At 44.3% G+C, this 19219-nt stretch overlaps 1 protein-coding gene across 1 annotated transcript in view; it reads left to right on the forward strand.

The window, feature by feature from the left end:
* Positions 1-19219, forward strand: part of gli3 (GLI family zinc finger 3) — a 123778-nt gene that overhangs the window by 33024 nt on the left and 71535 nt on the right. The window contains exon 3 of the mRNA XM_034707040.1: positions 14478-14717. Within this exon, the coding sequence (XP_034562931.1) occupies positions 14478-14717 (240 nt within the window). The remainder of the gene's footprint in view (positions 1-14477; positions 14718-19219) is intronic.

The following is a 19219-nucleotide window of genomic DNA, read 5'->3' on the forward strand; positions in this document are numbered from 1 at the left end:
AACCATTTGTTGTCTCGCTCGGATCTAAGGAGGGACAGCGTAATCCCCTCGCCCTGGTCTGTTCAGAGAGCTGGAGGAAAGGGAAAGAGCAGAGCAAAGGAGAGGAGGAATTGATTTTCAGAGAGAGGGCATGCGGAGAATTGAACTCAGATGTGCAGCAGAGACAGGGTTTGAAAGAAAAAAACTACTTGCGGGGAAACAAATGTCTGTAGCTTACAGCAGAGGGGCCGTGCAATTTGAACTTGAGCAAAGTCCTTCTAATGTTAATCAATTGCATAGCTGTCTTTCACCATCCTCTGCCCGCCTCCACCTACTCCTCCTCCTCTCCCCTCTGTCCTCACAGCCTGGAGGCCTCTTGATATGCTATTGGTCCTGTAAAGGCACTTAAATAGGCCATGCCTATTCAGAAGGCTCTGAGATGAATGCTTGAACCTATTGCATGCTTTTTGCACAGAGACACAAACATGCATGCATCTCTCTCTCTCACCTGGAGCTGCGAGTCTAATGATGTTCGGAGTGTGGGCCTCGCAGCGACAACTCCATACGTGGGGAGATGTTTCTCATGTCAGACTCTGCGCCAGACAGACTCCAATAAGGAAAAAAGAGGGGCGATGTTGGGGCGGAGTGGGGTGGGTGTTCTTCAATGCAGCTGGAGCAAAGCCAAAACTAAAAGAGCAGTTCTCTGAAGGTTTTGTTTCTCCTCTGCGGTATTTACAAAGTGATTGAGCGCATTTTTGAGTGTCATGGAGTATCTCATTACCACCTTAAAAGCTTTTTATCCATCCACATGCTCTCAGATAGGCACACGAGTTTCAAACTGTAGATACTTAGTCATGCATGCATGCAGACACATAATCTCTCATTTTCTCTCCTGTTCCTCAAAAGCACCAAGCTGTTCACACACACACACACACACAAACACACACTTTGTGCAGCTGGACGATTGGCCGTCATTATTAACTGTTTGGCGACCTCATGACTTCATCTTCGGTGCTGTCAGAGGCGGCCCACATTATGTCTCCGCTCGGCTCAATGGGCTCTTTGTTCTGGCTTGGCTCTGGAGCAGCTCAGCATGGGGCTGCGTGAGTCCAACAGTCCCACTGTGGCTCGGGAGGGGGTGGAGTGCAGGGTGGAGAGGAGGATGGATAGAGGGAGGCAGTGGAGAGTGGTAACTTGGAAAAGACCTGGGAGAATAAGGGATGAAAAATGAGGGAAGGAAGTGCAAATGAGGTTGAGAAGCTGGGGTGTAGAGAGGTAAAAAAGAGGGGGCTGGAGGATAGAAAGGGATGCTACATGCCACAGGTGAATCCCAAAGCAGCCCACAAGTCTTTTACTATAATGATAATTCTAAACTCCTTCCATCCCACTGATTCATTTCAAAATGAACAGCAGATTATGAGGACAGCATGTCATCTGAGCTGAACTGGCCATCCTGGTGTGGAATGTGGGATTAATGGCAAAGTAATGCAGAGATTAGAGAAGGAGGCGAGAGAGGAGGATTCCACGGGCGGGAGTGACAGGAGAGGTCATACATGAGCAGAGCTCATTACCCAAGAGGGGACCGCAACAGGGGGTAGAGAGATGGTGAGAGACTCGGGGAGTAGGGAAAGAGGGAAAAAAGAAGGAAACAGGAAAGTTGGAACAGGAGATACGATAAGAAAAACCAAGATGCAAAGATAAAAATAGTTTAGGACGCCAAAGTAGATGCAGCAAGTCGAAAGAATAAATGAGAGTACTACATGCCAAGGAAGGATACCCACTTCTGTGTGTTTTTTGAACCAAATATCTACACTTGAGAAGTCAAACAGACAATATCCAGTCTAGAATGTGATAAATATATAACTTTGCTTCGTCATACCGGTGCAAAAGTGGTTCACAGTCAACATTGATGAGGTCTGTTTTCATCTCAGCTCAATATTGGCATCCATATTGGTAGTAAAGGAACTCTCACCTCTAAAATTGGGGTTCAGGGGCGTTGGTCTGGGAGAAAAAGGGGACAGAGTATACTGAGCCTTCATGTTGGGGGGCCCCACAAAGATAACATGATGAATCCCCTTCAATGAAGGTAGTGACCCTTTGAGAATGCCTTTATACAGGGCCCATATTTTGATGCAACGCGTCTGTCGGTATTGGTAACTGTTTTCAAATCGGCTGGTCTCAAACCCACCCCAGACATGTTTTCCCCATTCATGAATATAGAGTGAAAAAGTCTCTCAACACAGGATCTTTATTTTGTATTTGTTACATATTTGTTTGATCCATTATAGATATTACAATTCTGTTTCTAAGAGGTATGTATGAATGTATTTTTTGACTGCTGGGTACGATGAGTAACTTTGAGAATGCTACAAAAAGAACAGATTTGAGCTTTTGGATGCCCTCACATGTCCTACTAAGTGAAGCATCCATCTCAAGACCCTCCTTCAGTTGTACATATTATACACCCATAGGCTAAATAAAACATGGATGTAATCCAAGCAGCAACATCCGGTCTCAAACTATGAAGCCCATGCGGAAGTGTTATAAACTACAATTCATCGAGAATCCGCTTGAGGCTGGCTGCAGAAACACCGGAAACCACATAGACAGCAATTCAAAAAAGACGATCTTTGCAGCATTAATAAACATGTTTACAGCCTGGTTCAAAAAACGGCTTGGCTCTAAGTAGCTAATTTCTCTTTTGGCACACACTGTACGGGGGGATGAATTTTTTTCTAACGTGACGGTTCAGAAGATATAAAGATTACGAGTTTTTGGCAAAATAAGGACATGACTGACTTGACTCCCGGATGGGAACACATAGCTGTTGGCTAGGAGGCTTAAACTCCTCTCCTTTACGTCACACTATGGCTGGTTGAGTTCCACATTTCCAATATGGATGCCGCCATCGATTGGCTTCAAAACCGGGCTCAGGAACAGACGGGTGACGCCGCGGATACTACGTCCATGATATAACCTCAGTGACATCACCCATTGGTTTCCAAACAAGCGTATTGAAGCTCAAAGAGGGTGGTCACCAAATTGGAAGGCTAACTTCAACGAACTTACAACTATTCTAGAAGCCGGCAAAGAGGTAGACTTGAGGCAAACACGCCCACCTGTTCAGCAAATCAACCACATTCCAAATGATGCCTAATTATGCCTACTAGTTAGCCTTAATGTAATCAGAACAGATGAGATGTGAAAATTATACCCACTTCTCAGTTAAAAGGAATAAATAAATAAATAAATAAGGTGTAGGGTCCAAAACTATTTTTGTACCAGGCTGTAACCATGTTTATTTCTTGTGTAAAAACGGTAATTTCAGTATGAACTTTAACAGGTTTACTTGGCATTTGGATTCAGCCTCAAGTGGACACTTGAGGAACTGCATTTTTTTTACTTTGCTTTTGAACACATGAAGTTGGCACTTCAAATATCTCCTTCTGATTCTACACTACAATATATAACTGACTTTTGACTCATACTGGCTGATCTAACCAAACAATACGATTCTTTAGCAACTATAATCCATGATGTCAACCAAACCTGCTATTTTCACCCTGTAACCTTCCTTTTATTGCACTACAGAGCCACTTGTGTAATCATATAGAAAGTGCGGTGCCTTTTTCCATTCCCCTTCCCACCTCTAACCTCCAGCCCCCCTCCTAGCAGACTGTGGTTAAGTCTGTTTGGCCAACATAGCAGATCCTCTAATCTGCAGAGCTTTCCTGCCTGCTGCCAACACCTTAATGAAGGGGTCCAGGTCTCACCTGTATTTTGTGGGGGAGAAGGTGAATGACACCCTGTTTATTGAGCCAGCGCTTCCATTCATATCACACACTGGGGTTGGGTGAAGGTTGGGTCTGGGAGTTTGAAGCAAATGTCAGCCTTACTGATGATAGGATTTTTGGAAGGCAAACGACAATTGATAGGTTTATGAAGGCTTCTTTGTGATGTGATTTGGCACCTTTTATAACTTGTTCTGAAAAAAAAAACATGTAAAATGAACTAATGTTATTTCAGATAATTAACATGTCAAACTGGAAAGACGTTAAGTTGATTCGATTGGAGGTTTCTTTTTTAACACCCAGTGACTTCATATTCCCAAAGAACAGCCCCTCATTGTGGGAACAGAGTGAAAGAGTTAGTTGAGTTGTATTATTTTTATGACATTTGGCTTGTAGTTTGGAATTCTGATTGTCATGCTCTCTGGTAAAAAGGCCTTATGTCCAAATGTGACGGGTCAGAAACTGTAAGCACTTCCAGCTGCAGCATCAAAGGCCCGGGCATGCTGTTCATTTAACCCAGATCCGTCACACTTGTGTAGCCCCTGATTCAACCTGTAATGTAGACATTCAGCAGAAGGTATTAGACTGAGACTAATGTAGAGTTATGGATGGGAATTAAATCCAAGCACCTCTATACCTGTGATATGTCAGAGATTATTGACTAACTTTGAATATTTTTTGCTGTTTGGCAGCATGTGCTGTTGAAAATAAACATGGATCTGTTGGTCTAGACCAGGGGTTCCCAAACTTTTCAACCAGCGACCCCCAAAATATAGGTGCCAAAGACTGCAACCCCTACTGTCCCTCAAAGGGATTTAATGTGGCTTCATTTAGCTGGTCTGCAGAAAATTAGCCTACCTATATGAGCATGTGGCTGTGTTTCCTGTGCCGTTATGAATTAACCTGCTGCTACTGATGCTTTGAAACTGATCACTAACCATAAACTTAGGAGTCATCTGGCAGAAAACTCATAAAATGTTCTATTTTCAAGGTTTTATCACAGGGTTAGCTACTATTTTTGTCAATATTTTTTACTTTAATGGGCAAAATGTACTATTTTTAGATAACTTATAAAAACAAAAACAATCTGGAAGATATCTCACGTCCCCCCATTTGTGTGTCGCGACCCCCCAGGGGGTCCCGACCCACACTTTGGGAACCCCTGGTCTAGACCATTACTCGCCTGATATTGTGTGGTTTGAACATGGCATAAGATGGCAAAACTCTTTCTATGTTCAAGTCCACAGTCTGCTGCTATTTGTGTCACCTGTAAAACAGGTTTTCAAAATTGGTGCCTGATACCTCCACTTCGTGCTCTACTACCCAGATGTAAACAAGCATGGATCTCGTGTTGTGGCATGTTTTGGCAGTACCACTAGAAAATGGAGATAGAGTTTCATGCAGGCCGTGTCTGGTTAAACTGGCACCACTCGGGCAGAGCAATTTGCAACCAGCACAGGTATATGGACATTAATAACCAAGGAGGACTAAAGGGTGCTGGTGCTAGCTCTGCTAACTTTAGCCTCACTCAGCAATAAGACTTTTTTTTTTTTAAGTTATATTTTTCTTTGGCTTTTTTGCCTTTATTGGATAGGACAGCTGAAGAGAGACAGGAAATGTGGGGAGTAGAGAGTGGGTAAAGACAAGCAGTAAATGGTCGACCGGCTGGGAATCGAACCGGCAACCTCTGCGATGAGGACTATAGCCTATATAGTGGGACGCTTAGACCGCTAGGCTACCAACGCCTCCAATAAGACATTTTTGATGAGTGTTTTCTTACTTTAAGTCAGGGAAGTCAAAATTTGTATTTCCATCTGAACATCTGAGTAATAATTTGCCTTGGTTTAGGGCTGTTTTGTACTTAAGATAACAGATTTGTAGTAAAGGTACTGTTTATCTGTTTAACAGATAGCTTTAATGACCAGCAGTGAATCTCCAATTATCCTATTTCAGTCATTGTAGTATTGACATTGCAATGAACAAATCTCAAAAGACTGCTTGAAACACAATGAATACAAAAATAAATGTATGTCAGTATTTACCATGTATTTAGAGAAGAGGCACAAGTAGGCCATCCACTTACTGCGCGGTAAGCCAAACAGGAAAGATAGAGAGAAAGAGAGGTCAAAAAATGTATTTTTATTTAACATTTTGGTGGTAAAGCCAAACACTGCTACATCTGGCATTGAATTTGATTTGGTAGAGACAATGTTGACTGATGTTGCTCATGTTTTCTCTTCTGGTTATAGAGCTCCATAGCAGGTGTGAGAAAAGATCAGCAGCAACAGAGCAGGCAGTAAATTAGACAGACAGATCTTCACATCCACAAGCCTAATCACCAAAGAAGAGAGAGAGAGAGAGAGTGTGTGTGAGAGAGAGAGAGTCAGCTCTGGACTTAGACGTTCACCAGTCATTGATAAAGTGCTTAGCAGCAGGAAAATTAATGAATCCGGCCTGACTGGGAGAGGGGGGTTTTGGGGTTGAAGGGGAGGGAGAGAAAGAGGAGGAGGAGGAGGGTTTGGGGTGGGGGGGTAGGGGGGTAATCCTGTTCCAGCTAAATGGCTGATCCCTCTCATTCCTTAGATATCAAATGTCAAGAGTTAAATTAGCCTGCTAGCCTCAGATAGGAGTTAACATGCTTTTAAATGGGGCGGGGCACAGTGATTCCTGGCCTCTCTGGGATTGCGGGCAGGTGCCTTTGAAGTGTCTAATTATCCAGCTAACAGTAAGAGCTGGCTAACTATCTTAATGGGGGCCTCTGTGTCTCATGCTTATGCACTCATTCACATGGACCAGAATGCACATTAAGGGAACAAAATGCAACATGAACACAAGATTCAAACCGTTAAAAGTTAACTGAATCATTCCATAGTGTAAGGTGGAAACATCCACAGTGGCATTTTGGACCATACTTGATGTGCTTGAAATTACTGTATTATTTTTTTTAACTTAACCGTTGGCTCTGTGTTTCTTTGCTTTGGCTGGATATCTATTTCTCTTGGCGAGCTGTTCCTAATCTGAGTGCCACAGACTTGGTCTGCATCACTCTGGTGTCAGAAGTGGGATTCCAATGCTGAGGCCCAGTGGAAAGCTGGCCCACTCTGGTCTGGTAGGCAATGTGCCCAGATTCACCCAAAAAAGACCTACTATCCCAAATGGGCATATTCTTCCCTGGTCTCCCCTTGCACACAATCATTTCACATTGTTACAGAGGACAGGGTAAGTAACTAACAGGTTATGGCTGATCATAGCTGGCTTGTGACTATTTGAAGCAATTCTAATACAGTCTGTAAGCCAATCAGAGCACATTTTTTTTGCTTTGAAGCCTTGATCAAATGCATCTCTTGGTGTTTGATTCCTCAAAGAATGGAGGCCAAGGTGCCCTTTGAGTGAAAAACCTTAAAAGCCATAACTATCCATGGTCAAAAGCGCATCAGTGTGCATTTTAGAGTCAGGGCTTTCAGCTCTCTCGCTGCAATGCTCATTGCTCCCTCACAATGTGGCCCTGATGAAATGGTAGTGGGGTTTCAGGCCGCTCTATGGTTGGCCTGTACCCCTAATGGGTGAATAAGGGTTACCTAGGGGCAGGCGGAGGCTTGGCACGACACTTCCCTGCTGTGAGGCTGATTTGAGGTGAGTGCGGAGGAGAGGGAAGGCGCCAAGCGGGCTTTGATTTGCCCCTCCCCAGCCCCGGGGCCTGGAGGCTGGGACTGCTAGATGCTGAGCTCTGGGTGAGTCCCAGCAGACCCCTGGCGGCAGAGAGAACAGGCTGGGACTGCGGGTAGTGGAGCAGAGGGGGGGTGGGCGTGGGCTGCCGAGAGCCAAATTGAGATGTGGGAGTCGTTGAATTTGCCTAGATGAATATTGAAGAGGGCATTTGTGGGCGCTGTGTGGGAAATCAGCGGCTGATAATAGACTGCTAACCAGAAGAGGGAACATCATGACCTGCCCATGCCTCTCTCTGCAATTCGTCCAAACATCAGTCACACAATGATGGTTAAATAATGTACCACTATGGATTCACTCTACAGAGACAGAACAAGACATGAGCAGAAAGTTAAAGAGAGTTAACTTTATGTTTGCTTCCAAAGCCCTGACAAATACACTGACTGAGGATTACGGACTATTCCGCCAACAGATATTTGGGTATGACCTTATTCTGCCTTTCTCCCCAATTTCACCCGTTTAAGGCGGATGCAAGCGTTCCATAGCAAGGACTTCATAACCTTCACACTATGCTGAACTGAACTCCATTTTGGGGAAGGCACCCAGCTCCTCGTGGCACTGAGCCCGTTCACCAAGAAGTTGATCAGAAAAATACCTCACACAATTGCGGTAATCCCTTGCGCTCTTGTTGTGATGGGTTTGGTAGAGTTTGAGCGGTGCTTCTCCCTCATCTTTCAGCCTGCACTAATCGTGAATGATTCCCCTGGTCTATAGTGCCAATGCCAGGGCCGGTGAATCAGGTACATAAGCCTAAGCCGCTTGGAGAGGTGCTCTTATTAAACTCTAGCCAGCTGCTGGAATTTTTCTTCCCCCTCTCATTGTTAATTGGGGAGTCTTGAGTCGTTCCCGGGAGTTGATTTGCAAGAGAAAGAAAAAAAGGAGCAAGAGATTATTGCACAGGAGGAGAGAGGCTTTGAAGAAGTGTTTTGTGGTTTCACTGCATATCCTTCACTCCTCTTCTTCTTGCTCTCCAGCCAAAACCTGTTTGTGCCATGGACAACAGTGCTTAGAGAAGTTCGAAGGTGGAACACAGCATATGTTTGGCTTTGGCTCAGAGGTACAACAACACCACCTCTGATGTTTAAGCTTTAAGGAAACTGGAAAAACTGAAGGGAGGAGTTGCAGTGTGTACTGGCCTTTTGTCTTACCCCTGAAACATGCAGAGAACAAATCAGATTCTTGAGAGTCAAGGACAGATTGGCATGTGGAGGAATGGCAATCCTTGCTCTTAACCTCTGCCTCCAGAAAACAACCACAAAAACAACAAACCAAGGGTTTTGTTTCACTTTGAATTGGCTGGGCATCCTTAACTTAAGCCCCCTTGTCCCAGCGCTGATCTCTCAGAGGAATTGGCCCCACTCCATATCTCATTATCTCTTTTAAGATTTCATTTTGTCATTGCATCCACTTTCTCTTTTATGCCACTATATTAAAGGCCATGCATTGGGTTTTCTCTGAAGGTATTCGTACCAGTTTTACAATAGAGACCCCAGACAAGGGGGAAAAAGGGAGAAACCTGGGCTTTAGGATTTAATGAGAGGCTCGCTGGGGGTGAAAGAATGATATAAAGCAAGTGAGGGAGAGAAAGAGAGGGTGCATTTGTAGAGGGTAAGAGAGAGAGAGGAGAAAGAGTTGTAAGGGAGGAAGAATGCAGGAATGGAGCACCAGGTACCATAATAGTGGCAGAGAAAGCTCCTGAAATACTAGAGCTGGGGCGTGTGCTCTGATCAGGACGGCAGTGAGCACAATTACCTTCTTTTCAAATCCTTCAGTGACACTGCGGGAGGAAGGAGGACTTTGAAACTTGAAAGGCAGGAGCTTGCTTTCAACCTCAAACGCGAGCAGGAAAGGGCTCTGAAATTTGTTCAGTGCTCCCCATCCACCATTAGCTTGTTTCTTCCTCTCGCCTCCAGGCATTTAAGCGCTTTTTGAAAAGATGTTAAGAAATTCAATCACCACAGAGAGAGAGCGGGATAGTTCTTTTTTCTGTTTTTTTGAGAGGCATGCTTTCCTCTGGTCCACAGAGGACGGGCCTGCTGCTTTTGTATTGGGCTGAATAGACCTGCAAACTGGTGGAGGACTGGATGTGGCAACCATGGGAAAAGAGAGGGAAATAAAAGAGGAATGAAAAATGAGGGAGGGAAAAGGGAAAGGGTCTGTTGGGTGGACAGTCAGAGTTAAAGAAGTGTTGCAGGGTTTAACTTTTCAAAGTTGTATGTCTGTAACGACTGTGAGTCTGCTCTGTTTTCATTTGCCAATTTGAGGCCAGAGCCTGACAAGTTATATGTGTATTAAGGAAACTCACTCAAAACCAGTTGAATTTTTTGATGTAAATGGTTATGGTATTGGATCAGTGCAGGGGGTGGCATACTTACCAATACTTTGTGCTGCACTTTAGACAGTTTTTGGATAAGGGGTAGTCCAATATATGGATATGGATATAAATAATGGACGTAGTATCCGTGACGTCACCCATCTGTTCCTGAGCACTGTATTAGAGCCAATCGACGGCGGCAGCCATATTGGAAATGCAGAACTCAACCAGGCATAGAGTGACGTAAAGGAGATTAAGCCTCCTAGCCAACAGCTATGTGTTCCCATCCGGGAGTAAAGTCAGTCATGTCCTTATTTTGCCAAAAACTCGTAATCTTAATATCTTCTGAACCGTCCCGTTAGAAAAAAAATTCACTCCCCGTACAGTGCGTGCCGATAGAGAAATTAGCTACGTATGGCCTAGCCGTTTTTTGAACCAGGCTGTAAACATGTTTATTAATGCTGCAAAGATCGTCTTTTTTGAATTGCTGTCTATGTGGTTTCCGATGTTTCTGCAGCCAGCTTCAAGCCGATTCTCTATGAATTGCAGTTTATAACACTGCCGCATGGGCTTCATAGTTTGAGGTTGTCGCGTGGGATAGAGCCACTTTTTTGTCATCCTGACTTCCTGTCCCTTGCTCAAATACGGATATTTTAACTTAAAAGTAATACACTTTCCTAAATGGATTTCCCTTCCAGTTTGACTCACCAAGTCAAGTGCTGCATGACTCCTCATGTTGGCACGAATAATGTAAAGGATATAGCTGAGGTTAAAGGCTACTGCCATATTGCTGTAATGCTCTACTACCCAGATGTAAACAAGTACAGGTGACAGACTTCATCTCCTAGCATGGCGTGCTTTTGCATTACTTTGATCTAGAAAATGGAGATAACCAGTCGACTAGAGCAAGGCATGAAGACGTTAACATACAAGAAGGACTGACGGCTGGTAGTGCTAGCTCTGCTATCTTTAGCCACATTCAGCAAACCAATTTGTTATCTTTACACGCAGACTCTGCGACCCCGTGGGTAGTCCTGTCGTTTAAACTGTGCTCAGTTTGGACTGTTTTCTGAGTGTTTTCTTACTCTTAGACTAGTCAGTCCAACTTAAATTTCCATTCAAACAATTGGACAATTAGTTTCTTTGGAATATCCCTAGCATCATTATACGATTGTCTTGCAACTTATGTGTGGTGATTTCACATCATTGAGGGCCATGTTTTGTGTATCTGATCATATCTTGAGTTACCCTGCGATTTCCACCCCCAGCATTTGAGGCATATTCCATTGCTGGCACTGTTACCAGTACCACAACAATGTTTACAAAAAGTATTGTTTCTTCTTGTACCCTCAGCACAGAAAAGAGACCGTACCAGGAACTTCTGGTTCTCCTCCTCCATTTGAGCAGTCAATTGACCTTTGTGCTGCTGGGTGTTTGTTTAACCATTTAAGGTGCTATAAACTCAAGTAATGAACCCCCTTAAGGTGGTATATGGTAGAATGATGAACCCCCCCGGGGGGCTCTCCATGGGGACCAGAGGGGGGAGGTGGGACTGTGACACTGCTGTGATTGAACTATTAGTCGCTTGACCTCCCTTGAAAGAGAGAGAGACATAGCGGTGGGGATCACGAGGAAGGAGGTAAAAGAAAATAAGAACAAGAAACAGTGGTGAAGATGAATTAGAATAGTGGAAAAATAAGAAACAGAGTCTCTTAAGTCATATTTTATTGCTTGGCTACAGATGTTTTAAGCCAGTTTCAGCACCCAATAGCCTCTAACTGCTACACCATCCAGAGCCCTAGTGATAAATATATTTATTAAACATCAAAATCTGTATTAAAGTCAGAAAAGAGCCCATAAATATGGAGATAGGTTTTACTCCCCCAGATGTAATGCTAGATATTGGATGTGAAAGAGCTGCTAGTGCACAGTGGAAGCCTGTGCTGCTCAAAGCAACATGCTCTACCCTTAGCAGTCTTGGCTCCCAGCATAGTTTACAGACTCGACTTCTTGCAATCCATGTCAGGCGATGAACCCTATTCCAAAATCCTTTTATGTTAATATTGCGCTTTGCAAGAGCAGACCTATTAATCCAGCTTTAACCGTATAAGTGCCATTATTCCCTTAATAAGATCACTGGCTGTGCAGTATAGGATTAAATACTTATATCATAACTGACACTGTCATTTCCTGCGGATGAGAGTGGCTTGCCTCGCTGGCTGTCAGTTCCGCGTTAAGAATCCTTGAATCTGCTGCCAGTGCTGCGCTGATGCACGGCGGGCCCGAATGCTGGTAATGGATGTGGGAGAGTGAGGGGAATAAAAGCAGGACCCGTGGGTTGTTACCCTGCTCTTTCTACGACTCTCTCAATCTCATTCTCTCTTTCTGTTTCTTGCTCTTAACCTCCCCCTCTCTGATCGCTTCTCTTCTTCTGTGAAGTGGTACAGCATTATGGCGGCCCTCTTCAGTGCTGAAGGTGGTGCTCTTTAATCTGGATCCTCCACACTGCGCTTAATTGGCAGTTGGATGCTGTTGGGTTGCAGTGTGTTGTTTGGGAGCTTTGCACTGCTGGGCTGCTTGTTCTTCTGAAACTTTGGCGCCAACACAGCAGCGTTTTCCGAGGTTCTTATTGAGTGAAATCAACTTAAGAAAGAGTATTTCAGAGTACTGGTGAGGAACACAGTACAACCTGATGTATGGGAGTGTTTGCGGACACGGTGCCGTCATTGTTGCATAAACCAAGGCTGAACATGGGGACCAATCACAGAAGCACCTATCAAAGGAGTCTGGGAGTGATTTGTGACTACCTCATCTGGCAAACTTTATTTCTAAAGAGCAAAAAGCACAGAGAGGATGGCTGGACATGTTGAGAGGTCTAAAGTTTGGCTAAATGCAATACCTTCAACTGTATTCCGGTTGAAAAAACTCTGTCAACTGTGGCTGCCTCTGTGGGAAAAGCATCTTCCTCCTCCACTCAAAGCAGGTGTGGTATCTCGCCCAAACTTTCTAGGAAGTCCCAAAAATCAATCAAGTAATCTTTTTTTTTTTTTTTTTTTTAAAGTTATGTTTTTGGGCATTTTGCCTTTAATGACAGGGCAGCTGAAGAGAGATGGGACATGTGGGGAGTAGAAAGTTGGGGAAGGCATGCAGCAAATGGTCGACCGTCCAGGAGTTGAACCGGCAACCTCTGTGACCAGGGCTGTAGCCTCCATACATGGGGCGCTTAGACCGCTAGGCCACCAGCGCCCCCAATAAAGAAATTTTAAGTAAAATTCAGTGTTATAATCGGCAGAATAGAGGCTGGTAAGCTGACTAAATGAGGTGGCATAGAGTTACATTCAGATGTGTTCAAGGTTGGGTCGGACAAATTACTATTGGGCGAAGGAAAATGAAACTCCATCATGATGTGTTCAAATGTCAAGTCAAGAAATGAAAATGTACATTTTGTCAAGACAATTGAATATGAAATTTGTTTAACTAAATATAACATGTGAAATTACGATCTCTTTAACTACCTGGCATGAGCTCTAATGAGCTTTAAATACATCTTCAAAACCACTGATGCCAAGATTTTCGAAGCAAATATTCAAATTAAAGCAAAAAACATGTTTTCACACTCCTATGTTGATAACAGTATTAAGAACTTGAAAATATTCCTTTTAGGTACATTTAGAAGATATCAAAAATTATTAATTTCCGATTAATCGCAAGTTAACGATGGACAACATGTGACTAATCACAATTTAAATATGGCTTCTTACTCTTGTTATCTATTGGACATTACAAAAGTTGTAAGTTACTCAGTCAGTTATCCTCATATCACCTCAATGGCTCTCCTGACTTTGGTACTTTAGAGCTCAGGGTTGAGAGGTAAATTTGGATAGGGCCTATCACACAACAGAAAAGACTAATACCAGGTCAGAGGGCCAGCTGACCCTTTCACGTGTCCATTCAGAGTTCAGGCAAAGGGTCATGTCTTCCTTGCCGAGCTTAGCACTTGAACTCAACTTCACATTTAGCCCCTTCACCCCACATGCTACAAAGCTCTCTGCAGAGTTCTTACTCCTCCTTATTTTGCCATCTGAGCAGGAAAGATTCAGTTTGAGAGCATAGAGAGAGAGAGAGATGGGAAAAGGAGAAAAAAAAGAATGAAGGAGGGTGGGGTTGAAACAACACATGGCGCTGTTTAATGGGCAGCTTTGGATGCAAGTAGGAAAGCCTGTACTGCCTTCTCCATGGGAATCAATTCCCTCATAACTGAACTGACATAGATGGATTTAAGAACAGACTTTTGGAAAACCCTGTGTGAAATGAAGAGGTTGGGATTATGTCATCCTTGGTGTCCATATGAAACATGGTTTGCCACTGAACTCCCACATCTGGCGCCGTGGAAGGCAAACCCTGCAGATTTACACCCATAATGCCCACTAGGTTTCAGGTGTACGAAGCTGATCTCCAGCTCCTCCTTTTACCCACGCCTTTATACGTGAACTGACTTCCCAAGCATGTGTTTGGGTGTTCAGAACAGCTGTGTGTGCAAGCATGGATAAAAGTATGAAACCTTACCAGGGAAGGAGAGAGATTCTCACATCTGCTACCAACTTTTAATATCTGTTCATTGTAAAATCCTGGCCTTCATGTCATATTTTCTTCCTCTCTTTCTACAGAGGACGAGAGTTCAGGCACGCCTTACCACCGCGAGAGACGCAATGCCATCAGCTCCCAGGCCCCGACGAGGGGCGACAGGACCATAAGCGAGGAGCCGTCCACCTCCACAGAGGAGCGTCCCTCTCTGCTCAAGAAGGAGCTGCATAGTTCCCTTCCTCACCTGGCTGAGCATGCCCTGCCATACAGAGGCACTCTGTTCGCCATGGACCCCCGCAACGGCTACCTAGATTCACATTACGGTAAGTCCAGCAGTTACAGAATACATGGTTTTTATTTGTCTTTAAAAGTGAGGAACTTGTGAAGAAACCGCAAAGCTCAAGGACATGTTCGCAGCACCTCAAACACCAAGGCCAAGTTCGTCTCTTTACTGTAGGTGAGAGGCAGGACTGCCAGATGCTTGATGGAGTCTGACAGATTAGCCTCTCTCTTACACTCACTCTCCTCTACACACACACACACACACACACACTTTCAAGCACACATATTGTTGAACACATGCACGCACACTTGTCTTGTTTTGTGCCTGGGAAGTTAGTATGGGGAACGGCCAGCGTAGCTTCTTAATTCCCTCATTAGGGGCCTGTCTGAACACAGCACTCCACTTTCTCTCATCAACACACACTTCAAAGCCCCAAAGCAGTGCCGAGTCAAACCCCACCACCCCCTACTCTGCTTCTCTTTCTCTTTCTCTCTCTCTCTCTCTCTCTCTCTCTCTCTCTCTCTCTCTCTCTCTCTCTCTCTCTCTCTCTCTCTCTCTCTCTCTCTGGGACTGGGAGAGTGTGAGAGAGAAAGACGGCGAGAGAGAAAGAGAGAGGGACTAACGGAGATGAAGCTTGAGAGATCGAGGTGAAGGGAGAGCTGAGGCTTGAGTGAGATACTGAAGATAATTTGAAAGAAAAGGTGAGATAGACAGCAGATGAAAGAGAAGCTGTGTGTCTATGTGAAAAAGGGGGAACAGGAGATAGATGATTGGGGAGTAAGAGGCTGATTAGGAGGTTAATTCAGTGGCCACTGTAGCCAGGACTTAGCCTGCAGACAAGGATTTGATGTGATAGCTTGTTTAGTTTGGTTAAATTGGCTCTGAATTGGGGCAGACAGAGTGGGACAGAAGGATTTTAATCCAGTGGCAGTAATGAAAAGTCCAGTGGACCCCAACCTTTATACTGTAACTTTATTCATTCAGTCACTTCATTAGCTGCTGCTCCCTGATGCTTAGGTGCCTGAGGGTAAACCAAGGTGCCTCTTTAAGGGAAAGGTTACTTAAAAACCAGGCAATGGTGCTGTGGACAGGACCCTCGAGGGCAGAACATTACTGCCCATTACATCCTCACCTAACTCAGCAACACTGCCACTTCTCATTTTATGTATGTGTGTGGGTATGTGTGAAGGAGCTCTGGAGGTTCCACACCACTGAAGCCTTGGGGGGTTGGAGTGGAGTAGGGGTACGGGAGGTGGGGGGGTCAATCTGAGGCTTGGGGTCATGTGGAAAAGTCAAAGTCTGAAATGGAGAGTTCACAAGCAGCAAGAAAAGTCAAAAGGGTTGTAGAGCTTGAAGAGGTTTGCTTTGTGTATCGGGACAGAAGAGGCAGGAAAACAGCAACCATGAACCAGAGAAGAGAGAATAACTGAGTTTGATTCAAAAAGTTCATGACAGGTCACCAGCGTCAGACGGAAAACAAAGAATTACACTAAAATAGACGTCAGGAAGTGCCTTCTTAATTTGAATCACATGCTATCATATTTTATGGTATCTTAGTGTGTCATATCCATAGACTGTATATGAAATGGACAGCGTCGCTCCGCCTTTTCCCATTGTACAGTTTTGAAGCCAAAATATCCCATTCCAGAACGCTGCCATCTTGTACATTTTCTGCAGCCAGAGTCTACGCAGTAGGGAATTTGTGTGTTTCCAAGGTAACTAGCTCCGCCCTACAGTGTAGCGTCACAAGGTCCTATGGAGTTTCTCTCTACAGCAGCTGTCAATCAAAGCAAAACCCGGAAGTAAACCCAGTTTTTTAACCTCTAATAACTAACGAAAAAGAAACCTTTCAGAAAAAAGAGGCCTTGAACACAAAGCAGTCAAATAATAACTACATATCACCACAGCATACGGATGTGAGAAACATTCATACGAAGCGTATTTATTTTTAAAAGTTTGTCCGCAGCCCCATTCAAATGAATGGGGGAGACAGAGTTTTTGACCTATACTGCAGCCAGCCACTAGGGGGAGCAGTTTTTGTGGAAGCCTCACTTCCAGCTGAGCAATCGGACGTCAATATTTTTTTTACAGTATATGGTCGTATCATGTCCCTCTGTTTTGAGTTATATTGTAATGTATTGTATTGTTTGTATTGTGTCATATCATATTGTGCAGTACCTTTGAGTGTTGCAATTAATTGTATTGTGTTATATCATGTATTGAATTAGGGCTGTCGCAGTATACTGGTATTGACAATAAATTTCTTGTGGAAAAATTATATGTTAATATTGGGCTTAAAATAAGCTTACAGAGACACAGTATTACTAGCTGGTTCATAGTAGGGGGCAGTAGTGGTTCGTTGCACCGGTTGCCACCTGCTGTAAATTGAAGGGAAGACAAAGGAGCAGTGGCAGCAGAGGAAGAAGACTAAAAAAAAAAACAGCTAGCTACTGCTACACTAAAATAATATCAGAAGAAATGGCACTGTGCCCACACCCCAAAAAAAGTTTCTTAGCTAGCTTGGGAGTTTCTGTGATTTCGGAAAAAACAGGGCGTTCGTAGACAATATGTAACGCCGAATCACACACAGAAGAAGATGGCGAGTTGTCGTTTAGTTAGAAGCTTCGGGGGCTGGTGGCGCTGGTATGAAATAATTTTGTCTTGCCTTTTCAAAAGTGTCTTTAATTTCACATCGTATTAATCGTATCGGATCGTATTGTATATATCAGACTATATTCTTATTGTATCACACCATATTGAATTGTTTCGAATAGTATTATATTGTATCGTATTGTGAAATATGACCATTTTTTGGCTTCTGAACAACAGCCTGAATAGCTTAAAGTGTTCATCACTGACGCTTCCATGTCAGCTCTCTGATCCTGACTCTTATGACCCCAGATGAGAGTGTAGCGGTGTAAAACACCTCCTCCTGGCCTCAGGTGTTGAGGACATTGGGAGTCCCTGAAGGCGGCAGTCCTGTTCTGTCTGATTGAACCCAGTACCACAGCTCAATCCCCGAGAGCTCCAGTAGTCTGAGGGGTCAGCAAAACTAAAGGGTTCCCCCCATAAAACCTTTGCCCCTCTCCCTCCCCCATCTGCTTTGAACCAGGAGCCTGTAGCGTCTGTCGCCACTTGTGTGCTACAAGGTGTAAAAAGCCACGGGCTCCTGTTCTGGTTTCTGGTTCCACACACAACCTCACACACAACTGTGACTCTACCAGCGGTAGTTCCTCTCTTTGAGGGCCTTGTCACCCCTTAAATTCATCCCAGGTGTGTGCATGAATGTGTGTGTGTGAGAGTTTGTGATGAAGAGGGGGCCCTAAGCCTTTGTGCTGTGCTTGCATAGTGTGCCACGCAACGCAGCAGACAGCCAGGTAAATCCGATTACTCTTAGCGCTGGTGTGTGTCAGTGCCTAATGTGCCTAAATGCGACAACACCTGCAGCCTCCCCACACCTGGTCTTTGGGTCGTTAGCGTGGCGGAGAAGCTCTGGGAGGCGTGGGAGTTGAACAACAAGCAGAGAGCCGGGGAGGTTTATCTTCAGGGGTCTGTGCTTGGGGTAAATCTCTGCTATTCACCAAGACTTGTGATCCCCTACTCCCTGCACGTCTGCGGCCTAAGACTGTGTTTACTCTGGTTTTTACTCCCACTTCAGCACAGAAAAGAGGAGGCACTAAGGAAACATTCCCCCTATTGTTAGCATTAGCTAATCGTGATGATGCCTTCGTCTTAGCCGCTTTTCTTGGGCAAACACTGGATAAGAGTCCACATCCTTCTTACCACAACACTAATACATGAGGCTTTGCTGCAGGATAAGGAGAAAGGATTGAGATGAGGATTAATGAGGGAGAAGTCTTTCTTTTAAGATCTTAATTGTGTAGAAGTGTGAAAGGGATGCGCGGTGCCGACATCTGTTTACATTGTGTGCTGATTAGCCGGTCAGCAGTCCTGCAGCAACAGTGAGCCCACTTGCTGGCGAAGCATCTCTGCCTCCTCCAAGGGGATCTTCTTCTTTAAAGTGTGGCTTTCTTAAACACTTGCCCTTCTTTGCCAGCCTAAACACACCCTCAAAGGGACTTAGAGCACATTTTCAATGGCTTTCTTGAGAATGTTAAAACTGAAAGGCCCCAGACTGTTTGGTGAAAGAAAGGCAAATAAGGACAGTAGATTCGTCATGCTTTTGAAACAATGCTTAAGTATTTTGGCTCAAGAATGGAATCGGTTTGTGGCAGTACTGTATCTATGATTTAGTCAGTGACTGATACCACACAAAACATACCTATTTAAAGACTCTGGTCTAATTTGCAGGTTTCAAGGGCAGTTAGAGCATTTCACACCTACCTTTAGTGGTTAAGAGGTGAATAATCTGGATGCAAATTAAGGAGCAATGAAAGAAGAATGTATTCTGTCTCTTCACTATTTATGGGGGGTTGAGTGTGACAGGAATCAAGAATAGAGCTTGTGATGGCAAATCTGTCGACCCACCAATGCAGCAGCTAGCACCTCAATTAAAACCAATAAAAGGGTAACGGTTGCAAA

Source organism: Notolabrus celidotus, chromosome 17 (assembly GCF_009762535.1).
Source record: "Notolabrus celidotus isolate fNotCel1 chromosome 17, fNotCel1.pri, whole genome shotgun sequence".
NCBI classification, from domain to species: Eukaryota; Metazoa; Chordata; class Actinopteri; order Labriformes; family Labridae; genus Notolabrus; species Notolabrus celidotus.